Source organism: Podarcis cretensis (genome assembly GCF_951804945.1).
Source record: "Podarcis cretensis genome assembly, chromosome: 10".
NCBI classification, from domain to species: Eukaryota; Metazoa; Chordata; class Lepidosauria; order Squamata; family Lacertidae; genus Podarcis; species Podarcis cretensis.
In genome coordinates, this window is record NC_137179.1 from 3572192 (window position 1) to 3592872 (window position 20681).

Sequence of the window (20681 nt, forward strand, 5' to 3'; positions counted from 1 at the left end):
ATGGGTCACAGCTAAGAACATAAATTTATATAAGGATAATTATGATGTCACCTGGAGGAGTATAAAGAAAGACATGGAAATTTGGGGGAGGATGAAACTCTCCTTTTTGGGGAGGATAGCTGTTGTTAAAATGAATATTCTGCCTAGAATGCTATTTCTATTTCAAACTATCCCCATACTTAAAGGCTTAAAACAATGTAAAGAGTGGCAGAGAGCCTTGGCGAAATATATTTGGCAGGGGAAAAGGCCACGGATAAAAATGAAAATTTTGATAGATAAAAAAGAAAGAGGGGGCTTTTCTCTCCCGGACCTAAGTCTATACTATGAAGCGGCTTGCATACTCTGGTTAAAAGATTGGATAAAACTGGAGAATAGAGACCTATTGGACCTGGAAGGTTTCCATAATTGGTACGGATGGCATTCGTACCTTTGGTATGGGAAAGTGAAGGTCCACAAGAGCTTTTTAAACCATATTTTTAGGGGACCGATATACCAAGCATGGGAAAGGAATAAAAACCTCCTTGAAAGAAAGACTCCCTGGTGGATTTCACCAATAGGGGTTCTAACGGTCAAGAAAACAAACATGGAGGAGAAAAACGCCACCTATGAAGAAATGTTAAGAAAAACAGACCAAGGGCCCAAACTCAGACCTTATGAAGAGATAAAAAGCTTATTCACTGGTTGGTTGCAATACCACCAGGTGAATGATTTGTTAAAAGAGGAGAAGAAGAAGTTGGGTTTTGATGACAAAAAAATCAAAATTTAACATAGAAGTAGTAGAAGGCAAAAACAAAACCCTATCCAGAATTAATAATAATAATAATAATAATAATAATAATAATAATAATAATTTATTATTTATTATTTATATCCCGCCCATCTGGCTGGGCCTTCCCAGCCACTCTGGGCGGCTTCCATAAAAACCAAAAATACAGTAAAATCACATGTTAAAAACTTCCCTAAGATGTCTTCTGAATGTCAGGTAGTTGTTTATCGCTTTGACATCTGCTGGAAGGGCGTTCCACAGGGTGGGCGCCACTACCGAGAAGGCCCTCTGCCTGGTTCCCTGTAGCTTTGCTTCTCGCAATGAGGGAACCGCCAGAAGGCCCTCGGCGCTGGACCTCAGCGTCCGGGCAGAATGATGGGGGTGGAGACGCTCCTTCAGGTATACTGGACTGAGGCCATTTAGGGCTTTAAAGGTCAGCACCAACACTTTGAATTGTGCTCGGAAACATACTGGGAGCCAATGTAGGTCTTTCAAGACCGGTGTTATATGGTCTCGGCGGCCGCTCCCAGTCACCAGTCTAGCTGCCGCATTCTGGATTAGTTGTAGTTTCCGAGTCACCTTCAAAGGTAGCCCCACGTAGAGTGCATTGCAGTAGTCCAAGCGGGAGATAACCAGAGCATGCAACACTCTGGCGAGACAGTCCGCAGGTAGATAGGGTCTCAGCCTACATACCAGATGGAGCTGGTAAACAGCTGCCCTGGACACAGATTTGACCTGTGCCTCCATGGACAGCTGTGAGTCCAAAATGACTCCCAGGCTGCGCACCTGGTCCTTCAGGGGCACAGTTACCCCATTCAGGACCAGGGAATCCTCCACACCTGCCCGCCTCCTGTCCCCCAGAAACAGTACTTCTGTCTTGTCAGGATTCAACCTCAATCTGTTAGCCGCCATCCATCCTCCAACCGCCTCCAGACACTCACACAGGACCTTCACTGCCCTCACTGGTTCTGATTTAAAAGAGAGGTAGAGCTGGGTATCATCTGCATACTGATGAACACCCAGCCCAAACCTCCTGATGATCTCTCCCAGCGGCTGCATGTAGATGTTGAAAAGCATGGGGGAGAGGACAGAACCCTGAGGCACCCCACAAATGAGAGCCCAGGGGTCTGAACACTCATCCCCCACCACCACTTTCTGAACACGGCCCAGGAGGAAGGAGCGGAACCACTGTAGGACAGTGCCCCCAGCTCCCAGCCCCTCAAGACGGTCCAGAAGGATGTTATGGTCGATGGTATCAAACGCCGCTGAGAGATACAGCAGAACTAGGAAACAGCTCTCACCTTTGTCCCTAGCCCGCCGGAGATCATCAACCAGTGCGACCAAGGCAGTTTCAGTCCCATGATGAGGCCTGAATCCCGACTGGAAGGGATCCAAATGGTCCGCTTCTTCCAGGCGTGCCTGGAGTTGTTCGGCAACTGCTCGCTCTATCACCTTGCCCAAGAATGGAAGATTTGACACTTTTGGACACTTCTTCAGATACACTGAAACAGAAGTCACCAGTGACTTCTGGTGACTTCTGTTTCAGTGTATCTGAAGAAGTGTGCATGCACACGAAAGCTCATACCTAGAACTAACTTAGTTGGTCTTTAAGGTGCTACTGGAAGGAATTTTTTTATTTTGTTTTGAAGAATTTTAAGGTCTTAGATATATAATAAACGTTCATAAATGTACCAAGCAAACACGTACATAAATATATAAACCACCTGTCGGACAGTCCTGAAACAATTTTGACTCGCAAGCTGACCAAATGTTTCTCTGCAAGGAAGGAGGAAGTGGAAAAAAACCTTCCTTGTTGCAGGCATTGGGTAATCACCATTTCAAAGGAATGGGCAGACTACCAGGAAAAGGCAATCAGATAAGGCATGATCAGATAACCTGGCAGACAGGAAAAACAACAACATTCAAATTTCTGTGATGTATGCATGATGTATGGAGGGGTGGTCTTGAGCTCCGGGGGGGGGGGGCAGAATTTAAAATGTCTATATAAGGGGGGGGGCACACCTTTGTTCTGGGTCCTCCTCCTTTCCTGCGGTTGAGGGGAGCATCCTGTTGCAACAGATCAATCAGGCTTACTAGATGCTTTGCATCTCAATATTCTCTGGTTGTCCTCTGTTATTTTCTCTTACCAATAGGAAGCCCACGTAAGGACTCTATACAGGCTCTTGGATACCCCATAAGGGCAGATTTTGTTTACAACATTTACACACACACACACACAAACACACACAACTGGCTCAGCCCTCCAGTCCCAGCTCCCCTGGCTGAGCTGGAGACACAAGCCTCAACGCAAAACACACAAAAAGAAAGCTCCCCCACAAAATGTGCAATTTAACTTCTAGCAAAACACACAGAGCAGCCCCCCCCCCTTTCCCTGAGACACACACAGAGCTGGGAGGCAGCCGCTCCCTGCTTGAGGCACCCACAACTGGCTGAGACACAGAAGAAAAGGAAATATATCAAACACTTTTATTTTCAGAGCAGACAACCAACAAGAAGACACAACCCAAATAACCCCTCCTTGGTTAAAAAAAGAACCTGCTCCAACCCCATCAAACTCCTCCCAAGAACCAGCTGCTTTATAAAAGGGGGCAATGAGTCGGAGCCGTGATGGGTTGGTGGCCAGGGGGCTTCCTGAGACCCCCAGAGGATTTCTTCAAGGATCCGGCAGTGACAACTGGCGAATTTGCTCTCGGGAAGGCTTTGGCAGGACTGAAGGCAGGATCCGTCCTCTTCCGCTACACCACATTCTTCAGGTTGCCTGCAAACAGAGCAACATTCGAAAAGCCCTCCCTTTTACCTGGAGAAGGCAGGCAGGCTCTCCTTCACGGGAGGTTTTTAAGGAGAGGTTGGACCAGCGGGTTGGACTAGATGGCCCCCGGGACCCCTTTCACCTCTACAATCCCATCTGAGCACAAGGCAGAAGGGCTCCCTACATTGGCTCCCAGTACGTTTCCGAGCACAATTAAAAGTGTTGGTGCTGACCTTGAAAGCCCTAAACGGCCTCAGCCCACTAGACCTGAAAGAGCGGTGAAGGTCCTGTGTGAGTTTCTGGAGGCAGTTGGAGGATGGATGGTGGCTAACAGATTGAGGCTGAATCCTGACAAGACAGAAGTACTGTTTTGGGGGAAAGGGGGCGGGGGCAGGTGTGGAGGACTCCCTGGTCCTGAATGGGGTAATTGTGCCCCTGAAGGACCAGGGGTGCAGCCTGGGAGTCATTTTGGACTCACAGCTGTCCATGGAGGCGCAGGTCAATTCTGTGCCAGGACAGCTGTCTACCAGCTCCATCTGGTACGCAGGATGAGACCCTCCCTGCCCGCAGACTGCCTCGCCAGAGTGGTGCATGCTCTGGTTATCTCACGCTTGAACTACTGCAATGTGCTCTATGTGGGGCTACCTTTGAAGGTGACCCACAAACTACAACTAATCCGGAATGTGGCAGCTAGATTGGTGACTGGGGGTGGCCGCTGAGACCACATGACACCGGTCTTGAAAGACCTACATTGGCTCCCAGGATGTTTCCGAGCACAATTCAAAGTGTTGGTGCTGACCTTGAAAGCCCTAAACGGCCTCGGTCCAGTATACCTGAAGGAGCATCTCCAACTCCATCGTTCTGCCCGGACGCTGAGGTCCAGAGCTGAGGGCCTTCTGGTGGTTCCCTCCCTGCGAGAAGCAAGGTTATAGGGAACCAGGAAGCGGGCCTTCTCAGTGGTGGCGCCCGTCCTGTGGAACGCCCTCCCATCAGCTTTTAAGCAAATAAACAACTACAGTGGCACCTCGGGATACGAACGGGATCCGTTCTGGAGCCCCGTTCGCATCCTGAATAGAACATAAGACACGACGCCGCATCTGCGCGTGCACGGCTTTGCGTTTTGCCGCTTCCATGCATGCGAGTGACGTCATTTTGAGGTTCTGCGCATGCGCGAGCGGCGAAACCCGGAAGTAATGTGCTCTGTTACTTCCGGGTTGCCATGGAGCGCAACCTAAAAGCGCTCCACCTGAAGCACATTCAATCCGAGGTATGACTGTATCTGACTTTTAGAAGACATCTGAAGACAGCCCTGTTTAGGGAAGTTTTTAATGTTTGATGTTTTATCATGTTTTTAATGTTATGTCGGGAGCCGCCCAGAGTGGCTGGGGAAACCCAGCCAGATGGGCGAGGTATAAATAATAAATATTATTATTATTATTATTATTATTATTATTATTATTATTATTCAGTATTTGATGTTTAAAATGGGACCCCATGGAGGGGGGGGGGAAGTCCTGAGATTTTATATGGATGTACCTTTTGATTCTTTGTTTATAACATTGTATTCGTAAAACCAAATAAAAACGATTTCAAAAATATATATAAGGAAAAATAAAGTTGACTCTTACAAAGACAATGGGATACATACCAATGACCCTGAGATTAAGTCTCATACTCTACCAACTGAACTATTCCAGGGGCTATTAGAACAAAAGAAGGAACTCAAATATTATGTTAACTATAATCAGAAGAGGGAAAAGAATATCACAGAACGTCCACTTATGTATTATATATTTGTTAGTGGCTTTTACAGTGACCCCAAATGACTTACATTAAAACTAATGAAGAACACCCAATAAAAGTCTAAAAACAGCTTGTATAAAGAGCAGGAGTTACTGATCCCATCCCAGGCCACAATGGCTCGTTTTCAGACTGAAAAGCCTGGCTGGAAAGGAAGGTCTTTGGTTGCTGCCCAAAATATATAAAGATCTTAAGCTTCCACAAAACATCCATCTTAGCATCTTCAAAGACAGATATAAGTAGAAATGCCCCGACCAACACAACTACGCCGAAAGGGTCCTAGGTTACCTGTGGCAGCCCTTTCACGGGTTACAATGTGCATTTATCCATCTATTGAGCCTGCCTTTCTGTAAGAAATTCAAGCTGGAGGATTCTTACAAATGAAAATGCAAAGCATCAAATTTAAAAGCCAACAAACCTAACTATAAAACTATAAAACAGCTATCTGCCAATCACCCATTCCCACCACCCTTCTGAGTAATACCCCTCCCCACCTTCTCACTATATAGAAGGGTCTGGTGACTTCTGTTTCAGTGTACCTGAAGAAGTGTGCATGCACACGAAAGCTCATACCTAGAACTAACTTAGTTGGTCTTTAAGGTGCTACTGGAAGGAATTCTTTTATTTTGTTTTGACTATGGCAGACCAACACGGCTACCTATCTGTATATAAAACAGCAGTAAAACAGGACCGTAAAACACCCATAATCAAAAGCCTTATCATCAACCGCAGACTACAAAGGACCATTGGATGAGCCGACTGAAAACAGCACCCTGGGATAAAAGGTTCTTTTGTACCCAGCCTGAAGAGGGCAAAGAACAGCTGTACCATTGTAATAAATGAAAATCTGCCCTTATTCCTTTATGGGGGACACAAGAGCCCTTATTGGGTCCTTTGCAGGTTCTCCATCGGTCAGAGAAAATAACAGGCCGACCAGAGAATATTGAGAAGCAAAGCAGCTCGTAAGCCTGATCTTTATTGAACTGTTGCAACAGGGTGCCCCCTTCACACGCAGGAGACGGAGGAGGACCCAGAACCCAGATGTGCCCGCCCTTATATAGACATTTTAAATTTCCTGCCCTGGCATCCAAGACCACCCTCCAGAAACATCATACATACATCACAGAAAGGGGTGGTCTACAACAGAAATTTGAGTGCGTTGGTTGCCTCCTGTTGTTGTTTATCTCCTGTCTGGCAGGTTACCTGTTAATGCTTACTTGATTGGATACTCTGGGGAGCCTGGCCAGTCATTTGCAATGATAAATACTTAGTTCCTGAGTCAGGTCACAGGCTCACCCTATTCATACACAGACATTCCCTTAAGACAGGATTTGTGAAGGAAAAGACAATGGGGAGGCTTTTCCATTTTCCTTTGACTTTGCAGAGAAAACATTTGGTCAGTTTGGGAGCCAAAATGGCTTCATGGCTGTTTTCCTGTGCCGCTTCAGACATGTGGTTTATATATTTATGTACATGTTTGCTTGGTACATTTGTGAACATTTATTATATATATAAGACCTTAAATTTTTTATTTCACCCAACACTCAATTTGTTGCTTCTTAAGGTATTGCTGTAGGGGACGCAGGTGGCGCTGTGGGTTAAAGCCTCAGCGCCTAGGGCTTGCCGATTGAAAGGTCGGCGGTTCGAATCCCTGCGGCGGGGTGCGCTCCCGCTGCTCGGTCCCAGCGCCTGCCAACCTAGCAGTTCGAAAGCACCTCCGGGTGCAAGTAGATAAATAGGGACCGCTTACCAGCGGGAAGGTAAACGGCGTTTCCGTGTGCGGCTCTGGCTCGCCAGAGCAGCGATGTCACGCTGGCCACATGACCCGGAAGTGTCTCCGGACAGCGCTGGCCCCTGGCCTCTTAAGTGAGATGGGTGCACAACCCCAGAGTCTGTCAAGATTGGCCCGTATGGGCAGGGGTACCTTTACCTTTACCTTTTAAGGTATTGCAAGGCTTTTTTGTGCCCCCCCCCCTCAAAAGAGCAGCATTCAGATTTGTGCGTTGATCTTTTCCTGTGAGGAGGCACCATCTTGTCCTCTGTAAACATCCTGAGCTGGCCCTGCCTCTTTTGGCGTTTTGGAAAACGCAGCATTGCCTTTTCTGTTAGGTAAAGCTCCTCTGGTACAAGAGATGCCCGATCACAGTGTTATAGGAATTCTAAGGTCTCATATATATATAAATATATGTTCATAAATTTACAAGGCAAACACATGCATAAGTGTCTAAACCATGTGTCTGAAATAGTACAGGAGAGCAAGCCTGAAACCATGTTGACTCTCCCAAATTGACCTCAAATATTTCTCTGCAAGGAGGAAGGAAATGGGAAAATCTCCCCATTGTCTCTTTGCTCACAACTCCTGTTTTAAGGGTGTGTCTGTGTCTGAATAGGGTGAGCCTGCAACCTGGATTCAGGAACTAAAGTATTTACCATCACAAAAGGAATGACCAGGATGCCCAGGTAAAAGCAATCAGTGTCCATGATCAGGTATTCTGGCAGACAGGATTTTGCTGTAGACCACCCCTTCTGTGATGTATGTATGATGCTTCAGGGGGTGGTCTTGAGCTACAGGGTAGACAATTTCAAAAGTCTGTATAAGAGCTTGCACACCATTGTTCTGGATGCCTCTCCCTCCCTGTGTGGGGTGAGCAGGGGACCCTGTTGCAACAGTTTAATAAAAGATCAAGCTTACTAGTCGCTTTGCTTCTCAATATTCTCTGGTTGGCCTGTTATTTTCACCTACCGATAGGGAACCAACTTAAGGACTCTATACGGGCTCTTGGATACCCCATAAGGGAAAAGGAGCAGCTTTTTTCTTATAACAACAGTCTTCTTCTTCTACTTTGGCGATCCCTCGTAGCCAAGTAAGATTGTCTTCCATAAACACAGTTTAACAGTGAGTCCTTAAGTGACTGTGGAGGCCAATTCTGGATCCACACATCCTTCCACAGTGGGGACATTGGTTTCCAGACAGGAGTTGATCACGGTGTGGATTTGCCAAGCATACTTTCCTCTTAGCATGTTTCTCCCTTGTGTCCTGAGTTCGAGTGTCTTCAAAGCCCATGACACCTTTGGTAAAGGCTGTTCTCCAACTGGAGCGCTCGCAGGCCAGTGTTTCCCAGTTGTCGGTGTTTATACTACATCTTTTTAAGATTTGCCTTGAGAGGGTCTTTAAACCTCTTTTGTTAACCACCAGCATTACGCTTTCCGTTTTTAAGTTCGGAGTAGAGTAGTTGCTTTGGAAGACGATAATCAGGCATTTGAAGAGCATGACTAGTCCAACGAAGTTGCTTTTGAAAAATCATTGCTTCAACACTGGTGATCTTTGCTTCTTCCAGTACACTGGCATTAGTTTGCTTGTCTTCCCAAGTGATGTGTAAAATTTTTCGGAGACACCATTGATGGAATCTTTCGAGAAGTTGGAGATGGCGTTTATAAGTGGTCCATGTTTCACAAGCAGACAGTAAGGTTGGTAGAGAACCTACATAAGGACTCTATACAGGTTCTTGGATACCCCATAAGGAAAAGGAGCAGATTTTTTTTCTTATAACAACAGTATCTGTTCCTGGAAGGCAGCAGAATTGGGCAGAGAACCCTTTCTTGTCCCTCTCAACCCGGGATGGTGGAGTTTCCTGAGATGAAAGGGCTGTTGAAAGAGCTCAGATCAAAGGGGAGGAGAGCAGGTGGAATCCACAAAGAGGGATTAGCAGAGCTGGACAAGAATGATAAGGGAAAGGATTCTGCACATCCCAGCTGTGGGTCCCCAAGGTAAAGGAGCATTGTTTGCCAATTGCATTTCTCGCTATTTCTTTGCAATATTTCCTGTAATTCTGAGAACTGGAACATATCATTCCCTGCCACAAATCATTCCCAGCTTATCTCCCAGCTGGTACCTCTGAAAGTGAGCCTTGCATGTTGTCTCACCATAAAATGGTGTTTTTCAAGAGCAAATTTTCCTTCTGGTATCAATCACGTAGTTTCTCACCTGTTTGCTTTTTGACAGGTGGGATGCTGGGGTTTGTTTGCTTAGAAGCCATCATCACTGCCCCGCTTCCTTTAAAATGGTCCAAGGGTGGGTGAGTATCCTTCAGAATTTGGTCCTCGGACTGCGCCACTCCAGACCAGCCGCCCAGGAAGGGACAAACAGAGAGGTGAGTCTTGGCAGCCCCAAAATTCCCTCCTTCCTCGCTTGACATCCTTGTGTTTCTTGTTAAGGCACTCGTAGTGGAAACAGGTAAGCAACGAGCTCCTTGCTTACTAGGAGTAAAAATGGTGGGAGGGAGATCTGCGTTCTGGAGATTTTTCTTGCAAACCGCAACGCAGCTAACTTTGCTTTTCGTATGACTTGGAAAATACTGAACCTGGCTGCTGTGCTGCAGCAATATTTGATGTCGTCAAAGCAGGTGAGATAGTCTGGGTCTTATAAGCGACTTAGCATTGCCTGTTTTTTGAATTTTGAATGAACACAAGCTCAAAGCCCCAAAAATACAAACACACCCTGCGCCACACAATGGATCCATCATTTCCGGAAATCCATGCCCTTAGCTGGGATGAATGTTGCTGAAACCTTGTTTTCCCAGGAGAACCAGAAGATGGGGCAAGTGGTCTACCTTGGACTCTGCCTGTTGGGCTGCCTGATCCTGAACCCTTTGGCAGAAGGTGAGCATTAGGGGAAGGGGCAGATCCAGCTGCTGTAGCTGTTGGTTTTGCAACTTTGCTGTGCGGTGCAACGGGTCAGGGCTTCTGGCTCTTAAGGAGGAGGTTGGGGGTTCAAGCCCAACTTTGGCCAGGATCCTGCAGTGCAGAGAGTAGGGGGGGGGGTCTCTTCCAACTCTACAATTCTGTGGTTCTGTTTCTAATCAGTTCATTAGATCTGTTTAGGTTTGTCTATGTAAAGCTGGCAGCTTTTTCCTGGCCTTCCTGCTCTTGGTAGTGGCTCCACATCTGTGGAATTTCCTCCCAGAGGGGGGGTTTATTGGTCCCCGCTGTGGAAATTAAAAACGTTCTTGCTTTATGCTTTAAGACTTTGCAGCATGTTTATTTTAAAGAGGCAGTTCTATATATTGTAAATTATTAGAAGGTATGAGTTACCACTTTTGCTTGGATGAATAAATAAAGAAAATGATTGTTCCTAACTGGGAAAAGCACTAAGTCTTTTCCAACAAGTTGTCTGTCTGGAGCTGCTCTCTGCCCCTTTTTAAAATGATGGAAGAGCAGCACTCAAAGGCTGCACCAGCCTCTCATTCTCCTGAAATCTGTCCCCTTCTGGCATAAGTTTTGGGTCTTCCCATTCGTCCTGTGCATGTTTGTTAAATCACCGGTGCGCTTCTTACATCACCATCACTAAGTAAATCATTCCCCCCCCAGAAAGAGTGCTCTTTTGCAATAATAGAAATCTTTCAGCTTGATATAACCATTTTACACTTAAGTGTATATGTCTGTGTTGTTGTTGTTTTTTTAAAAAAATATGTTTACTTTTTGAAAATTTGAAAAGAATATCTAGATAAAAGAGTATAACAATTTTATTTGAAAGCACCAGCGGCGTCTTATCTTGCCACACTAGCTGGATGACTGTTGCAATTGCACTGGACATTGCACTGGACATTGGCTCCCAGTACATTTCTGAGCACAATTCAAAGTGTTGGTGCTGACTTTTAAAGCCCTAAGAGGCCTTGGTCCAGTATCCCTGAAGGAGCATCTCCACCTCCATTGCCAGAAGGAACCTCTAGATTCCTAACGCCAGGGCTTCCTTGTTAAGGAAGGCATCTGTCAAGGAAAGGGGTGGTGGTCTGGGGCATCTATTCCAGTCTCAATCCAATTCCTCACAGGTGCCGCCAATCGCACCCAGAGCGCTCGCGCTCACTGCCCTACAGGAGCCGTCTTCTACAGAAAGTACTGCTACCAGTATTTTAGCTCCAGTTGCTCGTGGGATGATGCCGAGGTAAGTTTCACCAGGGGGAATGAGAAGAAAGAATAAAGTTACTAAGAACTTCACATAACAAAAGACCAGAAATATACCTTTTGGGAATATTGAATAGTGATATTTCTAGAGAAAATACTCGATTCTTTCTGTGGCGAGAATCCTGGTGGCTAAGTACTGGAAGGGTAACCAGGTACTGACCAAAGAGGAATGGTTATGTAAATTATGTGAATATTTGGAACTGGCCAAACTGATGGATATAATAAGACTAAAGCCAGTGAATACAGTCAAGAACGATTGGAAGTGTTTGAATGATTATTTAGAAAAGGGGAAACATACATATATACATGGGATGCGGGTGGCGCTGTGGTCTAAACCACTGAGCCTCTTGGGCTTGCCGATCAGGTCGGCGGTTTGAATCCCTGCGACGGGGTGAGCTCCCATTGCTCGGTCCCTGCTCCTGCCAACCTAGCAGTTCAAAAGCACGTCAAAATGCAAGTAGATAAATAGGTACCACTCCGGCGGGAAGGTGGCTCCCTCGGCCATTAAAGCAAGATGAGCGCCGCAACCCCAGAGTCGGCCACGACTGGACCTAATGGTCAGGGGTCCCTTTACCTTTACCTATATACATATCTATATATTAAGATGAAAATAATACTGAAATACAGATAAAATATGAAATGTGAAAGGAAGTGTTGTGAGAGTGATGGAAGCCTATTACTACTATTATTTTGTAAAATAGTGTTTATTGTACTGAAATTTTATGCTTTGCTTTATTCTTTTACTTTCTACTGTTCTTTGCAATCCGCCCCCCTTATTATTTTCCCCCCTTTATATTATTCTTTATGCATGCTTTGGTACTGATGTATTTACATTGCAATAATGAAAAAATAGTTGTAAAAAAGAGAGAGAGAGAGAGAGAGAGAGAGAGAAGAACAAGGGCATCCTTGTTGGGAATCCTGGCTCTGGGCAGCATCTCACTGGTTTTCCCCTTTCTTCTCCCTGCAGGTCAGCTGCCAGAGGAGACATGGGTCTCAGCTGGCCTCCATTCTTTCTGCAAAGGAAGCAAATGTGGTTTACGCTTACCTGCGACAATATGGCTCCAGCAATGTCTGGATTGGCCTGGTAGCTGACCGTGGTATCTCGGTAGGTGCCTTTAGGACTCTCTGAAGTTGCTGACTGTACGAGCCCCTCACCTCCCTTGAGGTCCTTCAGATGTAGCTCACCAGTTCTCACTTCCCTCTGAAACCACTTCCTTCCCCAAACGTGAAACCTTGAAGTCCTCATTTGGAGATGGCATTATTTCTCGGAGTGGCTCTGTGGGAGGTTCTGAAGCTCCAGCTCTGGATCCTCGTTGTCTTTCCTCCTTGCCAACTCTCATTGCGCTATCTATAAAGTCACAGATTCTGCCCAAAACCGTACTAATTGTCAGTCCCCTTTTATCTTTTTGGCTCCGGCAAAAATAAATTAACATGAAATCCTATACATGTCCTGAGTAAAGCCCAGTTGAGTTCAGTGTTACTTACTCCCGGGTAAGTATACATGGGATTGCAGGTTCTGATCATGAAAATAAAAATATATGTAAATTCAGATGAGTGGAAGGAGTGTTAGATGAGACCTTTTCTATCATATTTGTGGGACAATATAACTCTACTATAATTCACATTGCAATTTATAGCTTGCTCCATTTAATACATTTGCATCTTGTATGATGCACACATTGAAGTATGCCCAATATCCCAATCAGGTACTGACCAGACCCAGATCCTTTTAGCAGCAGCAATGTGGGTCTTATTAGCACGCCCTTAGACCTTATCCTGGGCAAAAGGTGTAATTATGATGACTTGTAGTTCATAGCCATATGAGAGCTGGTGTGGTGTAGGGACTACACAACAAATCTTTGTGGATATTCAAATCTTCCCAACGATAAAGCTAACTAGTTGGCCTTGGAGAAGCCACTTCTTCCAGCCTACCTAACCAAGCGCTTGCCAAGCTAAAATGCTGCTCTGATCTCCTGCAGTGGAGGCCAGGACAGAAATAACAACATTTCTTAGGGGAAGTGTGGTGGTTCAACAATATGTTCTAAAGGATGCAGCAACCTTCCTGAAGCTAAGATGGGAACCCCTTGGCCTTGTCAGTTGTGCTGATTCCCCAGCTGTGTCCTCTCTGGGGATGTGGGGAGCAATGGGCTTGCATTCCCCTTTTATCACAAGACCTTCCTTTCTCCTCTCTCTCCAGAATATGATCTGGGAATGGAGCGATGGATCTGTCTTCTCTCAACCCCTCTGGGACGGCAGGAGCATCAGCCACTCAATCTCTTCAAGTGAATGTGTCTCTCTTTCTTATTCAGGTATGCAGGAAGAGAGACTGGGGAAGGAGGAGGAAACCCCATTCCGTTCAAGGAATTGAGGGAAACTAAAACAAATCCTTCCTCAGACACTCTGGATGTTGCAATGCAGTTCTCCAACCAAGTGTGCGCAAAAACATATACTTGGGTAAAGGACCCCTGACAGTTAAGTCCACTGACAAACGACTCTGGGGTTGCAGCGCTCATCTTGCTCTATAGGCCGATGGAGCTGGCGTTTGTCCGCAGACAGTTTTTCTGGGTCATGTGGCCAGCATGACCAAGCTGCTTCTGGCGAACCAGAGCAGTGTATCGAAACGTCGCTTACCTTCCCACCAGAGTGGTATCTATTTATCTACTTGCACTTGATGTGCTTTCGAGCTGCTAGGTTGGCAGGAGCAGGTAGCTCACTCCGTCGCAGGGAATTGAACCACTGACCTTCTGATCGGCAAGCCCAAGGCTCAGTGGTTTAAAATGCTAAGGTCTGCAAAAGTATCATGCAAAGGTCTGTTGTATTTGGGGAAATTGCCCTGCAAAAGTGTGTTGACTGGTTGATAATAAAGGTAAAGGGACCCCTGACCGTTAGGTCCAGTCACGGACGATTCTGGGGTTGCGGCACTCATCTCACTTTATACTGGCCAATGGAGCCAGTGTACAGCTTCCAGGTCACGTGGCCTTAAAATGCTGATGAATGTACAGGAGGAGTTAAAATACGGTAACCAGACCCACCATGAACCACAAACTGATGTGGAAATATAGAGAACTCAAGAATGGGAAAATGGGAAACTGACAAAAAATGAAAAGGACAGACTTACTTATTCCTGTGCAGAAAGGGCTTGGCAAGGAAACTGAGAACGGGGAGAGACGGGGCTCCAGAGAGAGAACCCCACTAGTTTCCTCTTTATACTTGGCACTTCGTATCACCTGGGCTGCATTTTTGTTTTTGAACTGTTGCCTCCATTGGGGTCGGTGGGCAAAGTCTAGAGTGGTTCTTTGGCCCAGAGTTGGGAACAGGGAACTCTGCCCCATGGAAAAAGTTGGAACTTAATTTAAATGCAGAATTCAGCTTTTTGATAGGCGGCTTCAGTGAAATTTCATTCATGCAGGTGTGGGGAATGCTAGAAAACATCTCAAACATCACAAAGATCTCACAAACCAAGGGTTCTGTATCACACACACACACACACACACACACACACACACACACCCTACTGGCAAAAGCAAAAAGCCTTGTTCAAAATACATCTGCTTACGTATTATCAAATCTCTTGGTTGCTTTTCCTCGTAATTGTCTCCCTCTCCAAAACAGGGGAGGAAATACTTGATTTACTCAAAAGGAAGTCTACATTTTCTCTCAATTTCTGGACACACCCTAACAATCTCTCTCAACCTTCTGCCCTGCAGGTTCCCAGAAATGGATCCAGCGTTCCTGTACGACTACCTTGCCATACCTTTGCAAACACAAGGCCACCTATTAGGCCTGAAATGCCACCCTGGGCCTGAGAGGAACACCCAAAGACCTCCAGCTTCCCGACAGGTCCAAGGCCAGCCCCCTTTCCCACCTGCTCTGTCCACCTGCAGGAAATCTATTCCCTCCCCTCATCTATTGGCCTGGAGCAGAAAAAACAAGAGGGGCTTCCCCAAGTAAATCCAGTTTGGACTCTTGATTTCATTAAGACCTAGCCAAATCCAGAGCTTGAGGGTGTGAGCAACAGTACATCTCCCCCAAACTGGGAAATTTGCCCCATGAGATATGAAACCTGTCTCACTTTTCTGCAAAGAGATGAGATGCTTTTGTGGACTAGTTAGCTGAGTAAACGAAGCTTTCCTTGTGCTTTGCAAAGTGATGGGGCCAACTTTGGAACCCCCTTTTCCCAGACCACATCATGGAAATGCAAACCTTTGCAAGCTGTCTCCTCTCTCTCTCTCTCTGGCCAGCTCCTGTCTTCCTCCGTAGTGACAATAAACCTCTTTCTGTGCATGCAATTCTGTGATCATGTCCTCTGTATTCTTGAAATAGTTGTTTATTGTGACATTCAGATCCCACCTTTCCCCCCTCCAAAGGTCCATGTGACAGACATGGTTCTCCCCAACCCTAGTTTGGAGAGTCGCTCCAGAAGGATATCACAGTTGATGGTATTGAAAGCCACTGAGAAGCTGAGGAGAATTAACAGGGACATGTTTCCCTTGTCTCTCTCTTGACAGAGGTCATCATACAGGGAGACCAAAGCAGTTTCTGTGCTGAAACGGGGCCTAAACCCCAGCTGAAATAAATCCAGAAAACCAGTTTCTTCCAAAAGTGCCTGGATCTGGTCTGTGAACATTTGCTCCAGAACCTTGCCCAAGAAAGGGAGATTAGCAAGTGGCCAGCAGTTGGTTAGGTTTTCTGAATCCAGGGAAGGTTTCTTAAGGAATGCAGTGGAACCTTGGTTCTCAAACCATTTTACTATCTAACGAGACCAGATCTATAAAATGTAAGCAATAAACAATGTACTGCAGTCACACAATCAATCAATCAATCAATCAATCAATCAGTAGCTGAATTGGGTTCCACTCAGTCACAAAAACAAAAGAAAAAGAACCATAAAAACGCAAAATAAATAGCAAAAACAGACAGACCTCAGCGTAACACTCAAAACAGAGGATGTTCGGCTTCCGAAAACAGTTCGCAAACCGGAACACTTACTTCCGGGTTTGCAATGTTTGGGTTCCAAGTTGTTTGAATACCAAGGCGTTTGAGAACCAAGGTGCCACTGTAGTTTTACCACTGCCTCCTTCAAACAGGCAAGGACCTAGTACTTACAGGAATTAGAGGACAAATTTCGGTCAGGTTTTTTGGGCAGGAGTTTGAGACTCAAAAGAGTTTGAGAGACAAAATGTTTAGAACAACAACAAAAACCTTAAGAGTAACCCAACCTCTTTTTATCAGCGCATTATTCATATTCTAAACCTAAATCACTTAGGTCTAAACTAGATGTTGGAGGCAAGCATGTAACTGTAGCCTTCCTTAAAAGTTGAAAATTCACTTTGGGATGAAGAGAGTAGAGACGGGAGATGCTTAGACTTTTCGCTGCTGCAAATCATTTCCCCAACCAACTGGGGAAACGGCAGAGAACCGAGGAAGGATGAAAAGGAAATATATCAAACTTTTATTTTCAGAGCAGACAACCAACAACAAGACACAACCCACCTCGGCTGCGCAGGACATTTTAGTTAGCTGAGGGGGAGAGAACGCTTTTCTAACAGCCAAACCAGGCCATGGAAGGAAATGACCCCTCTGTTAAAAAAAAAGAACCAGCTCCAACCCCATCAAACTCCTCCCAAGAACCAGCCGCTTTATAAAAGGGGGCAATGAGTCGGAGCCGTGATGGGTTGGTGGCCAGGGGGCTTCCTGAGACCCCCAGAGGATTTCTTCAAGGATCCGGCAGCGGCAACCAGCAAATTTGCTCTCCCAGGAGGCCTTTGGCAGGAGCGAAGGCAGGATCCGTCCCCTTCCGCTACACCACATTCTTCAGGTTGCCTGCAAACATTATTATTATTATTTATTCAACTTATACACCGCCCTATACCCAGAGGTCTCAGGGCGGTTCCCAACAAGACCACAACATATAAAACCAAACCAAAAGTAATAACCCAATAACCTCCGTAAAGCCACATTCTAAAAGGGTTTGGATGTCAATAAGATCAGGAACGTTTTTGCCTGGTGACTAAAGGTGTATAATGATGGTGCCAGGTGAACTTCTCTGGGGAGAGAATTCCACAGACGGGGAGCCACTGCAGAGAAGGCCCCGTTTTCATGTTGCCACCCTCCAGACCTCTCAAGGAGGCGCCACACAGAAGAGGGCATCAGAAGGTGATCTCAAGGTCCTGAGGCATCTAATCATAAGCTTGCATTTTTATTAAAGCTTATATGTTTAATCAGGGCCTGTATCTTAAAAGACCAGTCTTAGAAGACCAGTTGCCTAAAAACCTTGGCAAGATATTTTTACTCCTAGACAAGGCCCCCCCTGATTTATAGCAGAAAACAATTCTCAAAGTCGTAAAAAGGGAATTACAGGCTGACAGCCAAGGTTACACTGACCCTACAAATTAAGAGTGGATAAATAGTAAAATGAGCCATATCTTCTTCCTAAGGTTAAAAAAGGTCAAGAGCAGTGAAAAAGCATCTAGCTGGCAGAAAAAGAACATTTTGGGAAATCTTTTCTAAAGCTGTTTGTTTCTTAAACTAAGATCCTTTTAAGATTTCTTTTCCTTTTAAAAGGTTATTTATGTATTAAATATATTAGCTTAAATATAATTATGCAAAGGATTTAAGAAATGCTAGATTCTTATTTCATATAGTTGTAAGAGTTGTAACTATCCTGAAATTAAGTCAGGCACCAGCCAAGCCCCTTGCCAGACAGAAGACGCCAATCGAGCGCTCCTGATATATGGTTGTCAGGCCTTTTGTTTAGAAACCTTCAAATGAAGGAGATCTCAATGTTGATGTGAACTCAATCTTTGACATATGCATAAGATAAAAATTCAAGATTAATTATCTGTTTTGGAAGGCAATAGGGCAAGGAGGGCAAGAGGTGAGCTGGTAATTAAGATTCCTTGTTGAGACACATGTAAGATATATTACTACTTATTTGTCATTTATAGATAGAAGAATATATAGCTTTTTGATTTCCATAAAAGGGCAAGAAGGAAATGGGTGTATCTTTTGTGATTGGCTCTAGCAAACAGCCAATAGGAATTTCAACCAGGCTGATTGGACAGAGGCAGCCACAGGAGGAGCAAGGGGGCTGGATTAAGGAAATATAAGTGCTGGCCAGAATGGCAAGAGGCCAGGCCAGAGCTTGGTAACCATATACCACTGTGCCTCATATTTATTTGTCTGACAAATAAATTACTATTTTAATTTCTCTATTGCTGCGTTGAATATTTCATTCCAGCTAAGCGTTAACCACAAGCAGGGTGCTACATTTTATGGTGCCTCTGTGACTCGGATAAGTGGTCTGCTGGAACGCAGCCCCTTCGCCCTACTGGGCAGGGTACAAGAGAGAGGACCTCTAAACTGCTTACCCAGCGCGCACTGGAAAATTTTTCCAGGGGAACGCAGAAGACTCGTCTGTCTGATACCCTGCTCACTGGTGGCGACGGACCGGGGGGAACCAGCCAAGGGTAAGTGCACAAAGGGGTTTTGGCCCTCCAATTAATTGGGAGGAAGAGAAGTCTTGATCAAACTTCTGCGTCTCAGTAAAGGGGAACTGAGTACGCTAGGTGGCTGGGTACATCAGATGGTGATCTGGTGTAGGGAAAGGTTGGGAGGTAGAGTGTGGTGAAGTATCCAGCACATTGTATGTGTGAGAAAGTACAGAGCAATTTGTAGCTGACCTGAGTGTGGAGTGAGTAGTACTTCGGTTCCCAGTGAGGCGACTCCATCTGGGCAAGGAATCTCACAAAGCGTGTGTATGTGTGACTGAGTGGATACTTCACAGGGCCATACAATGGGAGTTGGGGGTTCAAAGGGGGGGAAATACACCTCTTGAATGTATGTTAAATAATTTTAAGAAAGCCTTCTCAGGGGCATATGGAGTCAAAATGACGCCAGAGCGCTTGAGAACGTTATGTGAATTAGAATGGCCGAAATACAATACTGGATGGCCATCTCAGGGAACCTTTGATATAAATTTAGTAAGCAAACTTTGGTCTGATATCACCAAAGAAACTGGAGGGTGCCCAGAACAATTTTCATATATAGATTCTTGGCTGAGCACATTAAATAAAAATCCTCCATGGATAAGGGAATGCAAAGTCAAACGATGCAAATTATTGGCTGTAAAAGCCGAAGCTAGGAAAGGAATCTTGCCAAATAAACTCAAACCCATTTTTGAGGGACCAGAGGAAGAGGTGCTTCCACCTCCACCCTATGCTCCACATCGAAGGGAGCCTAATCCAAACACTCCACCAGTTGTAACCCCAAGGCAAGAAACTGGAATGAATAATGGGGGTGGAGTCACAGAGCTTGATTCCTTGATAGATTATGATAAATATCTTCAGGAGGCATTGGAGTCCTATAATAAAGCCCAAGCAGAAGTGGTTATTCCACCTGTGACTCCTAATAGACCTCCATCTACAGTCTCCTTTAGTGGAACAACTGATTGCCTACCCCAAACCCCTGTACATCCAAGTCCTAGAGAAATATTACAGAAGTTACAGGGAGACCTTGATCGGTCAGCAAGCAATACAGCCAGGCGTATAAAGCTGCTAAAAGAACGCCTTGGGACAAATACTATCCCCTATGATTTGAGGCCCCTAGAGCAAAGTGAAGAAAAAGGTCACGTAGTAGCCCCTCTTAGAAGAGTATTTGATGCACTTGAGGAGCCTGTGCTGGTTAACGGGCAACCCGGACCACGGCCACCTCGAACTTCGACCCTGCAATATATTCCATTCACGACTACGGATCTGATGAATTGGAAAACACACACCCCATCTTTCGCAGAAAAACCTCAGGCTATGATGGACTTGGTGACTTCAATAGTAAATACTCATAGTCCTACTTGGACAGATTGTCGCCAGCTCCTAAATACTCTTTTCACCACTGAGGAAAGGAGAGACATAATTGAAAAGGCACAGATATATTTGCGTGAGCAGGCCAGAGTGGGAAATATTTTTAATATTGATCGTCATCTTCAGGACAACTTTCCCTTGGAAGATCCTAATTGGGATCCAAACAATGCAATTCACCTGGCCAGACTTACCACCTACCGCCAGACACTTGTGCAAGGTATCCGCAGGGCATGCCAGAAGCCCACTAATATGTCTAAAGTCTCAGAAGTAGAACAGAAACCAAATGAGAGTCCGGGAGACTTTTTAGAGAGGCTGCAGGAAGCCTATCGTATATGGACTCCTTTTGACCCTGAAGCCCCTGAAAACAGCAGAATGATTACTGCTACATTTGTGGCCCAGTGCGCTTCTGACATTCGTAAGAAAATTCAGAAATCAGAAGGATGGGAAGGGATGCTGATGAGCCAAATTATGGCCATTGCACGCCGAGTTTATCGGAATAGGGATGAGGCTGAGAAACAAGAGAAGA

The 20681-nt window shown here is 45.4% G+C and overlaps 2 protein-coding genes across 6 annotated transcripts in view; one reads left to right on the top strand and one right to left on the bottom strand.

The window, feature by feature from the left end:
• Positions 1-3276: 3276 nt before the first annotated feature.
• Positions 3277-20681, bottom strand: part of HDAC8 (histone deacetylase 8) — a 45700-nt gene continuing 28295 nt past the window's right edge. For 2 of the 4 annotated variants that reach the window (XR_013842805.1, XM_079992941.1), the window contains exon 11: positions 16737-17120. Coding sequence is in view for 2 of the 4 variants with exons in the window: in XM_079992941.1 (XP_079849067.1) it covers positions 17098-17120 (23 nt within the window). In the remaining 2 variants the exon portion in view is untranslated. Of the gene's footprint in view, positions 3546-16736; positions 17121-20681 lie in introns of those variants that run through there. The other 2 variants (XR_013842804.1, XM_079992942.1) reach the window with 2 other exon arrangements.
• LOC307225203 (lithostathine-like) lies at positions 8767-15586 on the top strand. Of its 2 annotated transcripts, none has more exons than XM_079993066.1 (7): positions 8767-8804; positions 9340-9487; positions 9917-9995; positions 11165-11277; positions 12265-12402; positions 13495-13606; positions 15005-15586. In XM_079993066.1, the coding sequence occupies exons 1-7, from the start codon at positions 8782-8784 to the stop codon at positions 15076-15078; spliced, it is 687 nt and encodes a 228-aa protein (XP_079849192.1). In that variant the 5' UTR covers positions 8767-8781; the 3' UTR covers positions 15079-15586. The 2 variants fall into 2 exon arrangements, with proteins under 2 accessions (XP_079849192.1, XP_079849191.1); XM_079993065.1 differs by lacking the exon at positions 8767-8804 and adding an exon at positions 8941-9104.

What these genes read in the sequence shown, in the direction of transcription:
- LOC307225203 (XM_079993065.1), top strand. Translation starts at nt 8,956, where the DNA reads ATGGTGGAGTTTCCTGAGATGAAAGGGCTGTTGAAAGAGCTCAGATCA. An exon ending in CCCAGCTGTGGGTCCCCAAG is followed by an intron (nt 9,105 to 9,339) that starts GTAAAGGAGCAT and finishes GCTTTTTGACAG; the next exon opens with GTGGGATGCTGGGGTTTGTT. An exon ending in GCTCGTGGGATGATGCCGAG is followed by an intron (nt 11,278 to 12,264) that starts GTAAGTTTCACC and finishes TTCTCCCTGCAG; the next exon opens with GTCAGCTGCCAGAGGAGACA.